General features: G+C 34.4%; 1 protein-coding gene across 1 annotated transcript; it reads right to left on the bottom strand.

Annotated features, from left to right (window-relative positions):
- Positions 1-4,619: 4,619 nt before the first annotated feature.
- Positions 4,620-9,074, bottom strand: LOC129247989 (phospholipase A1-like). Its single transcript, XM_054887379.1, has 3 exons — positions 8,527-9,074; positions 5,577-5,988; positions 4,620-5,466 (listed from the first exon to the last, which is right to left on the bottom strand). Exons 1-3 carry the CDS (start codon positions 8,600-8,602, stop codon positions 4,734-4,736), a joined length of 1,221 nt encoding a protein of 406 aa, XP_054743354.1. The 5' UTR covers positions 8,603-9,074; the 3' UTR covers positions 4,620-4,733.
- Between the last annotated feature and the right edge of the window lie 2,452 nt (positions 9,075-11,526).

Raw genomic sequence — 11,526 nt, forward strand, 5'->3', positions numbered from 1 at the left:
GAATGAAATGAAGGCTTAAATAAAAATGAGGTTTGCACTTCGAGGTCATTGTCCTTTGTGCCCTCTACTCATAATTGTACCTCATCCAATCCCAGCTACCTTAATACACCTAAGATAGAGCTGGGCTGGGCTGAACGTATTTGCATTTCCTCGTATCAAAAAAGCTTGTTATAAAGCGATGTCGACTCTCACAAAGGAAAAACTTGAACGGTCTGCTTATTGGTGGATGGAAGAAATAGCTGAATTGAGACGCGACTGTTTTCGCCTCTGACGGAAATACACCAGAGCCAGACGAACTAGCCAAGCCACTGTGGACGCAGAAACATATGTACAAGTGGGGAAAGAGGCAGCAAGAAAGAAAAATGGGAGGATCAAAATAGAAACCCACTAGGGGCTTGGTTACACGATTGTAGTGAAGAAACTGGCAGCCAGGATACATACACCGAAACTAAGCCCGAGTACGATGGACCACATCGTAAAAGAACTATTTCCAAGTCACGAATTCAGAGAAGGCATTGAGCGTCAAATAAAGGTGGCATAACATCCTCCAATATTCACCAGTGAGGAACTCCATTTAGCTGCGAGCAAGCAGAAAAACAACAAGGCACCAGGACCGAATGGAGTACCCGCAGAGGTCCTCAAGGACTTGCTAGACATGCACAACGCCTGTTTAAAGCTAGCCACAAATGAAAACAAAATCCAAGCAATCGGTTGAAACTCATTTTGGCACACAATTCTAGTTTGACGCTGTTCGTTGCTGAGCGAGCATCGAAGGAAAAATCGTTAACTTCGCCAAAAATACGCAACAGATTGTAATTTGACAAACATTTTTGTCGATCAGTTTGCCAACTGCGCCCCACAGGCATCAACCTATTGAAATTTCAACGGATTTGTTGTCCGTTTGTGCCCAGCTTAAGAGTGGGAACTTTCTCCAAACAGCTCGTGCTAATAAACAAGCCATTATGCGTGCTCGACTTAGCATACAGGTTCCTTGAAAGATTGATCAAGCCTCAACTGGCCCCAGCCATAGATAACGCGGGAGGACTATCAGCAAGACATCACGGCTTTAGACGCGGAAAGTCTACAATAGAGGAAATTGAAACTGTCATAAATAGCGCAGGAGCAGCGCAGCAGGGCAGTATACAATCTAGAAGTATAGTCCTTCTTGCCACCTTAGTTGTGACGAACGTTTTCAATACCGTAAGATGGGCGGACATATTTGCACAAGGATCAATTTTCGGTCCCGAATTGTGGAACATTAGTTATTACGATATATTCAATATAGAAATGCCCGATAATACCTTTCTAAGCGGATATGCAGACGATATCGCAGCAGTCATCAAAGCACGAAACTTTGCATAATCTTGTAGAAAACTTAGCCAAGTTATGATACGGACATAAACTTGGCTCAATTCACGTGGCCTCAAATTAGCCACAGAGGAAACGGAGATCATACTTCTAACTTGAACACACATTCTTCGAATGCAAGCGGTGGGAACAAGAACGTCGAACGCTGGAGAATGCAGTCGGTCACATAACCACTGAAGATGTTAAGAAGCAAGGAAACGTGGGAGATCATCAGTGGTTTCGCGGAAATAATACTCCGCATAAAAAAAACAATTATAAGTTATTATTAGAATTATTAGCAATTAATAACATTATTATTACTACTTACTCAATTAATATTATTACTTACTCTTTCTTTTAAGTCAGTTGAGTTACTTTTTCTAACTTTTTTTAACATCTGGTCTCTTTAATCATATGAAAATATATGTACATATAGCAAAGTAGCACCCTGTACTTGTAGAAGATGATTGAATTTATATACAGTCTGTTGCCTACTTTTAGGCTACATCTAAGTTCGCTGATTGGTTAAATTTATTACCAATCAGATGACTTGAAACTAATGACTTGACGATGAAGTAACTGTAAGCATTAAGTAACAAAAAATTGATACAAAAATGATACATAGCGTACATAGCTTTGGATATCTTTTTAGAAACCACGGGAAGCATGTCAAAGCTTATTTTAGAGAAATTAAAAAAAAAAATTTTTAAGTAAATATTTTTTTTTATAAAATTTTTTTACAAAACTAAACATTTTTCTTTTACATTAAATAAAAATAAATAAATAAAACTTGGTTTTTAATAAAAATTTTTTATTATAACATTTTTTATAATTATAAAAATGTATATAAATTTTTTTTCGGCCGCCGTAGCCGAATGGGTTGGTGCGTGACTACCATTCGCAATTCACAGAGAGAAAGTCGGTTCGAATCTCGGTGAAACACCAAAATTAAGAAAAACATTTTTCTAATAGCGGTCGCCCCTCGGCAGGGGCCGAGTGTATTTCTGCCATGAAAAAGCTCCTTGTAAAAATATTTGCCGTTCGGAGTCGGCTTGAAACTGTAGGTCCCTCCATTTGTGGAATAACATCAAGACGCACACCACAAATAGGAGGAGGAGCTCGGCCAAACACCCAAAAAGGGTGTACGCGCCAATTATATATATGTATATATATATAATTTATTTAATATATAAAATTTTTTTTTTTCGAAATATGATTTCAGACATAGGGAGTGGGAATTAAAAATTTGGTAATTTTCTCGTTTACGGGCCGAGTGCCAAAATTGATCAAAATGAGTCAGTATGGTAGTTTGACATTTTTGGCAAGATATTTTGCTATTTTTTTATTTGGTTCTTAATTATTTCAACATCTCATTAACAAAAATGTAAACACAAAACGATGAAATGCGAGGAACGTCGAAATAAACTTTGGCGCGCTTTATTCGAATAAGAAGAGAATTCTAAAGATAAGGTTGTATACGAGTATATTACAACATTCTTCAATGCCAAATTTATCGACCACGCCGAACGTATTTTGTTGAGAAAAGTAATCTTGCAAATCTAGTTTTGCAAAAATACGATTATATTTCACGAGTTGCTCGAAAGAAACTTTTGCTCTCTGCAGAGCTTATTGAAAAGCGGTAAAACGCTCAACCAGATAGCTACTGGGATGATGTGATATTCTGCGATGAGATGGAAATTATGCCGTATTGGTACGATGGACCCAATAGAGTGTGGAGACATCCATTAAAAGCATTGGAAAGGCGAAATACTATACCGGTAATGAAATTTGACAAACTTTTAGTCATGGTACGGAATTGCATTTCCAGCAAGGGAATGGATGATTAAATGTTTATAGAAGATAAGATGGATGCACGAAAATATTTCCATATTCGACAATGCCATTTTGCAAATTTATACATATGTATGATATACAGTCGACTCTCGTTCATTCGAGGGACTCTTAAAATATTACGAATTATCGAGTGTTTGAAATATTAAATGGTTCGAAATTTTTGAGAGAAAATAAATAAAACTTCGAATTATCAAATGCTTTTATTTAGCTGCTAATGTTTCACATATTCATAATGATAATTAATTAATCTTCGAATGCTGCTGCTCAGACTTTTCAATAATTTTTTTAAGGAGGAAAAGTGCCTGATATGCTGTTCCATCAGTTTCGTTTTGTAGACAAAAGCTTTATAAGTTATCGAATGTGGCTCTTGCTACCTTAACTGACCCCTCTGCCAAAGGTTTTGATGTGTCGTATTCATCTTCATCGTTGCTCTTTTCATTCGTATCTGTCGCAGATAAAATTTCGCCATCGATTAGTGATTCTGAGACAGCAAAATCTTCATCCACTTGAGCATAGTCAGTAAAGCTCACTTTTTGTCCTCTACACTGTCTAAGCCAAATGCCCAGGCTTGCTTCCAGACGAAGAAATTCATCTTTAGTTGTTCTTTTCCGTGCTCCAGCAGTATGAGTAGCAGTAACTTTCTTCTTGTTCTTTATTATGGTTGAGATAGTACTGAGCGGAATCTTAAATTCTTTTGCAACATCGCCTTTGTTCTCAATAGAAGTTTCAATTAATTTTTTCTTTTCAGCAATCATCAAACAATTATACCTTTTAGGGCTCACATCTAATACAAATTTTTAGTCTATATACCAACAAAGCGTGCGGAAGCGTGCGTCAAAATGTGCCTATGTTTTATGCATAACACGCAACCACGCACAGTAAAGGCATTTTCGGGGGAGTCCCAAAATTCCAAATTCCTACTAACACACCACACACACAAATTTGAATGGACGAGTGTTTGACCAATGAGTTCAAATTACCGCGTCGTAGCAATGATTTCTTCGTTTGAATTACCGAGTGTATAAAAATGTATGGACGTAATTCGAAATATAAAGAGATTTTGTAGGGGACTCGTGATAACTTTGAATTAATGAGGGGTTCGAAATTTCGGAGGTTTGAATTAACGAGAGTCGACTGGGTACATGTATACATATATACAATAGTTTAATATTATGGTTCAAATTTTATCAGGCCAACGATTCGAAACATGATGCTCATCTGGCCGGAATGTGGCTTACAATGGATATCTGAATAAAATAGTTCTTGGAATCAAAACTAATCATTTTGTATTTTTGTTTCTTAATTAAAGTTTTCATTCTATAAAAAGTGTTCGGTATAAAATCAACAACATAAACAGTCTTAAAACACTTATTTATCTAAAATCTATTATTAAATGACTCAAAGTGTAAGTTGCTGAATTCAATATGAATATAAAAAAGTGATATTAAATTTCAAATTCACCTAAAATATCACATTTTTTAATGTTTACTATCTAATAGAAAATTCCCTATATTTATTCGACTTTCTCATACTCATTCCGCATCTTGCCAATTTCGTCCCAACGCAAACGGCGCACTTTTATTCGTTTTAACATAGAATATGCCACTTTTCTCTTGCACTGGCTCTCCACCCATGCGATATAAATCATTCGAAGGCGCCTTTTCATTGCACTCCCATTCCGGTTCACGACGTTCACAGCGCGTACCCCAGAAACCCACATCGGTTATAATGGATTCGGCAAACATTTTGTAGGCGCGTATATGTGAGCAGCCCACATAGTAGCAACTACGCTGGTATAATCCATAGTTCGGGTAGAAGGTGGCATTACCGGTCGGTTCGAGGAAACCCAAATTGCCGCTTGTCTGTATAGATTCGACGTACTTGGCATCGGAAGGATCAATGCGAAATTCGGCACTGCGATGACGGAATTTTGGACCAGCCGGATCTAATGCGAAGATGGTGTTGTAACGCGCCGGTTTAATGAGCTTGCCCGCAGCACCAGCGATTTGCGCGCCAAGCGAGTGACCAATCAAGTACATATCATCATAATCGGCGTTAACGGTGCGCTTGAGGTGTTGTGTGAAGCGTGCCACTTGTGCGCCAAAGCCTTCAATCATTTTGACGACCGCAAAGTAATTGACATTGGTAGCGCTGGCACTCCAATCGACGACAATTACGTTGTAGTCGCCGCGTTTGAGGTAGGCATTTTTAACGTCGCGATTGAAGGAGCCGCGAGATTGACTCATCCAGCCGTGAATGATGATGCTGTTGGGCGGGTGGGCATAAAGGGAGAAGCAATTCATTAGTGATAAATCATGACTAGTTAGCACACACACATACACACACAGACACACCCAGCACCCTTGTGTATTTACCGTGTTTGGTGTCTGGGATTAAAACCTGCACCCAGTATATCTTCGCGCTTATCGTTTATGCGCAGCTCGCGCCCACAATCGGGAAAGTCCTGTTTGAAAAGATAGAAGTTCATGTTCATGCGCGACATGCCAAAGGGATTTAAGTGGCTCATGAATTTCTTCAGGAATGAGAAGTCAAAGTATTTCTTGAAGCCACGTGGCTCGCGCAGATCGTTATCACATTTATGCCACACACAGAATTCATCATCTTCACTTTCGTCCTCGAGTTCCTCGTCCATGTTGAAGGTTTGACTCATATCGCGCTGCTGTTGTCGCTCATAATAGGCCTCCAATTCGAGATTTGCGAGTACATTGCTGCCGATGTCTTCGTTGGGCGCCACGTCACGCATGGGCGCTAAAATCGCTGCTGAAACTGGAAGCAAACGTTTTTTAGGACAAAATTAATGGAAGAGAATTAAATGGACCATAAAAGGTGGGTGGATGGAAAAGTGTTTAATCTGGAATTAAAAATTCTAATAAATGTGGCTTGGTTTTGTGATGAGCTGTGATGTCGTGGGATGTGTTATGACTTGATGTTATTTTAGCGGAAGTGATTTCGAATCTGGAATAATTAGTTTTGAAGTTTCATCTTTAAATTTAAATTTTTTATTTGAATATCTTATTTTGGGATTTCCATTTTAATTTTTGAATTTTTAATTTTTAATTTTGTGAACTTTAATTTTCGGGTTTTTATTTTGAAATTTATATTTTGTATTTTTAATTTTGAATATTAAGTTTTGAATTTTTTATTTTGTGTTTGGACTTTTAACTTTGAATTTTTATTTTGTATTTGGAATTTTGAATTTTAGAATTTTGAAGTGAATAAAAGTTTTTGATTTGGATTTGTGAACTTAAATATTAAATTTTTAAACTATTTTAAAAACTATTTGAGAATTTTGAATTGAATAAAAGTTTTTGATTTGGATTTATGAACTTAAATATTAAATTTTTAATTTCGAGCTTGGAGTTTTTAATTCTTTGATGTTTAGATTTTAATCTCGAGCTTTGTATTTTGCATTTAAAATCTTTAATTTTCGTTTTTTCATTTTAAATTTTAATTCCTACAGTATAATAAAATTTTTAATTTTAATTTTTAATCTTCATTTAATTTTTGTTTAGTTTTTTTTGAGTTTGAGCTTTCAATTCTGAATTTTTAGCCTTTATTTTATTTTTTAATTTTTAATTCTAATTTTTAAATTTTGTACTTTTAATTTAGAGTTTTAAACTATTATTTTGATTTTGATTTTTGAATTTTGAATTTTTGAATTTTGAATTTTCTATTTTGTGTTTGGACTTTGAACTTTTAATTTTTAATTTTGTATATTGTATTTGTACTTTGATGTGCAATTTTGGGTTTTGAATTTTAAATTTTGAATATCAATTCCGAATTTTGGATTTTGGTTTATGAACTTGAATACTTAATTTTTAATTTGGAGCTGGTAGCTTTTAATTCTCAATTCCCAATTCTCAATTTTTAATTTTGAGTTATGTATTTTGTGTTTTGTCTTTAGACTCTTTAACTTTAGGTATTTCGTTTTGAATTTATTTTGAAGTTTTAAGCAAATTTCTAGTTTTGTATTTGGTTTTTGAACTTTAATTTTCAAATTTTTAATTTTGAAATTTTGCATTTTTAATTTTGAACTACGAATTTAGAATTATTAATTAGAACGTGGAATTGCTAATTGTCACTTTTGATGTTTTAGGTTTTATTTTCTAATTTTTAATCGTGGTTTTGAATTTTGAATAGTGAATTGCCAATTTTAAACTTTGAATTTTTTTTATTTTCAAATTTCTTATTGAATTTGAATAGTGAATTGTAGACTTTTAATTTTTGGCTTTTATTTTCCTATTTTTAATTTTTAGTTTGATTTTGAACTTTCAACTTACAGCTTTTATTATTTTTTAATTAAAAACTATAAACTGTAAGTTGCAATTATGATTTTTGAAGTCTAAATTTCGAATTCTAAATCTTCTATTTTCAGTAGAGTTTTTGTTTTTTAATTTTACTTTATGAATTTTTAATTTCAAATTGTTGATTTTGAAATTTGAATTTTCGTTTTTGAGTTTTGTATTTTCCTTTTATTTTCTAGTTTGATTTTCGAATTTCGAGTTCATAATTTCGTATTTTCAGTTTCCGTTTCCGTTTTTGATTTATGAATATTGAAATTTGTCTTTTGAATTTTTAGATGTGAGTTTTGAGGTTTGAATTTTTAGTTTTTAATTTTACATTTTAAATTTTGAATTTAAATCTGCAATATTCAATTCTGAGTTCTGAAATTTGAATTTTGGTTTTCGAAATTTAAATTTTGAATTTTGAGTTTTTGTTTTTCTTTTTAATTTTTTGTATTTCGATTTTTGAATTTTGTCGTTTATATTCTGTTTTTTTTATTATGGTTTTAAAATTTAAAATTTAATTATGAATTATGTATTGAAAGTTTGAATTTTAAGTTTTGAGTTCTCAATTTTAACTGTAAATTTTGGGGTTTCAGTTGAATTTAACATTTTCAGCTTCCATTTTTAAATTGTGTTTCTTAAAATTTGGATCTTAAAACTGGTGTTTTGCATATTAGGTTTTAATTTTGAAATTTTTATTCTGATTTGTGAGATATAAATTTAGACCTTTGAAGTTATAATTTCTAATTTTGGCGATTTAGGTTTGAGTTTCGAGTTTTTAGTTTTTATTTTTTTTATTTCACTTTTTGAAACTCAGGTTTTAGATTTCGAATTTCACTTCATTTTCATTTTTCATATTTTCGTATTTTTATTCTCTCATATTTTGCTAATATATGCGCTTGTTAGACCAGTATTAGTAATTCGCCACGTTATTTTTCGCAATTAAACACATTGTTGCAATTAAATCTGACCTTGGAAAAATAACAATAGCTTTATTTTTATGATTTTATTAACTTACCGCACTTATTAGTACAAACTAGCAGTGGCAATAACAGCAGCAGCAACTCCAAAACTTTGCTAGTACTAGCAGCCATTACACCAAAGGCCCAAAAATTTTAATAAAAAAACTGTAAAATTGATCAGTAATCAACACTTCTTTCAACGGCCGAAAACTCAGCAAATTTTCCAGCTGCGATTTTACTGCTAATTTAATGCTCTGTTTAAATTTCGTTTAATTGGCCCGGTTCGTTGAGTTTTAGTTTATTTTATTTAATTTCAATTCAACAGCTACAATAATCCAACTGTTGGTGGTGTCGTTTGTCTGCACAAACAATTCAGTCGAAAAGCTTTCCACTGTCAACAGCTCTTCGTAGTAAAATAAGCGTGAAGTTAAGGCACCAAAGCATCAATGACCAACAACAATTGTTCTGCACTGCTTTGCTCCCTTTTGATCCGCGCTTAGCAATTGTTCTGTTTGTTGATCGCAGCAGTAGCTGTTATTGAACTCTGTTGGTCAGCATCAATGTTCGCGGCATTTTTATACCACTTCTCGTTCGATGAGTACAAATAGGAGACGAAGCATTCATATGAGTGTGCACGAGTATGAGTGTGCCTGTGAGGTAGTGCTGTGATTATTGCAATAGCGATATGTTCGCGCGTTGCATTAATACGTTGGACCAGCGAATAATGTCTGGCCGGTTGGGTGGCTGGGAGGTTGGGTGTTTGCGAGCTGCGGCGAGCCGGCAATGCGTTGCTCATATCGATTGCGGTCCGAGGAAGCTGAGCACAGATTAAAGCTTTTCAATTAATACGGAATTCCATATTTGTGGCTAGCGGAATTGCAGCATTTGGTGCGCCAATTCATATGAACATACAACTTTTGGAGATATGCATCTTCATATATGTACAAACGTGTATGCGCACAGAGATATTTTTTGTGCGATATCGCTTACACATGTTGGCGCTTTTGTGCGACTTTTGTGGGGTTACCAAGCAGGTCGCATATTTAGTGTGTCTCCAATGGAGTTTAAAATTCAAGAATATTTGAATATCCTGTTACTAATCTAAATTTGCACGATTTATAATTTTTAGACAGCGTTCAGCTCTTGGCGGTGAAGGAAGAAAAATAAACTACTTTCAGGCCTCCCACTTCTACCTGAGGTAAATATTTATAATGAATTCCCGTTAATTAGGAATCTTTGCATTATAAAAGTCTTTAAGTGCATTTTGCCTATATAAGTCCACTACTTTGAGCACGATATTTCTCTGTACTAAAAAGTTTGACTCTATAACTTAGCTTTAAAGCCAACATATCCCATCACTCAGCAGAAATCTCTGCTTTGTAACCAATCTTATTACCTTAACTTAGCACGTTTTAATTGCATCTTATTGTTATGAGTCCCTTGAGTGTACGAAGTTAAATTTCCGCGTTTGAAAGTTTTAAGAATTCAAGAATGTCATTGATCCAAAAAATAGGCTATTTGCTTCTTAAATATATCTCACCATTCAGCAATATTCTGCATTCGAAAGAAATTAATAAGTATAGTGTCATTATGCAATCGGGGGGAATAAGATTTGCTTGAGAAAATGGCCTTGTTCTGAAGAGGATGGGCAAATGCTTTGAAAGAGTGAGTTGCTAAGCAAATTATTTGAAGATCAAATTCATTTGCGGAGGGAATATGGAAGTGTTGATGGATTTTTGGAGCTTCCCTTAGTAAATGGAGGAAATACTTCTCAATCTCAGAAATCAGAAATAAAAACTGTCTATTTGCATTCTTCAAAACTGAGTTCGGCAGACCATTCTAATAATCGCCGGAAAATTAAAAGAAATTATTCGATTGATGCACGACATCCGCAAAGGAGATACTCTATGGTTTCCCTTGGGCCCTGTTCCCTACATTTCCTGCATTCCTCCCTGTTATAAGCATACGCTGTCTCTGGGCTATGTTCCGGCAGGCGTATAGGCGTACCATAGTTCTACAATCTCTTCGTATTAATTATAGTTACTTAAAAATATTGCAAAAATTAAAATTATTAAATGAAAGATGCCTTTTGTGGGCAATAAAAATCTGCGAGACAAGTTGTTCGCAAGACCACAAGCATTAGAATAGCATATCTTCGAAAAGTCGCCCTTGAGCGATTCCATATCAAGTGATCCAGGTATATCGGAGTTTGTTGTAATAAGATGCAAATTGAAAAAATTTACAAAAAAAATGTTTCACTTTGAGATCTATTCTATGTTGAGATTTTGGTATAGAGTGGTTTAAAGTGAAATATCTTCAGTTCTTTTTGACATTTAAAAAGCATTTTTTTTTTAATTTTTAAGGAGAAAATATATATACTATATTTATTAAATTTTTTTTATTGTTTATTTATTATTTGTTTTTGGGGGAAACACTTTTTTTGTAATTTTTGGAAAATACGCTCCAATCAGCTTTTTTGCTTATTTTTTTTCTAATAGCTGAGACTATAATCAGTAATCCCTAAAAGATTCATAGTGAGATTCATATAACTTTTCTAGCTATATTCACATACGTACAGCGAATCAGTGAAATATCGATGTGCTTTCTCGCTTCGACCTCCAATCTTATAATTTTTTTGTGGAGCCAGTCCCATCCCATAATGCTAGGTATAAGCTAAACAACTTAAAATCATTAAGCTGCAAAAGAACTATTCCTATTATTTATTATCATCATCAACATAGCATTTACAGCTCAGGGTGAGGCCACGCTTCCTTTGCTTTTGTGATCCATAAGTCACGCACATCATCGTCCTACCTTCTTGGTGGCCACCCCTCTGACAAAAAATGCGAATGATAAAAATCTTCTTCTTCAGTTGTCATCCATTCCAAGTTCTTGTCCTAGCCATCGGAGACGTTGCACCTCTAAGAAGCGCATTATATTGCGTCCATTTACAAGTTCTTCTAACTCATTGTTATGCTTTATGCTATAGGACGGTACAGGACCAAAAACTCTCCTCAAAATTTTAACGTCAAAAGATAAGTTCTAAGATAAGACGT

The sequence above is a fragment of the Anastrepha obliqua genome, chromosome 5 (assembly GCF_027943255.1).
Source record: "Anastrepha obliqua isolate idAnaObli1 chromosome 5, idAnaObli1_1.0, whole genome shotgun sequence".
NCBI lineage: Eukaryota > Metazoa > Arthropoda > Insecta > Diptera > Tephritidae > Anastrepha > Anastrepha obliqua.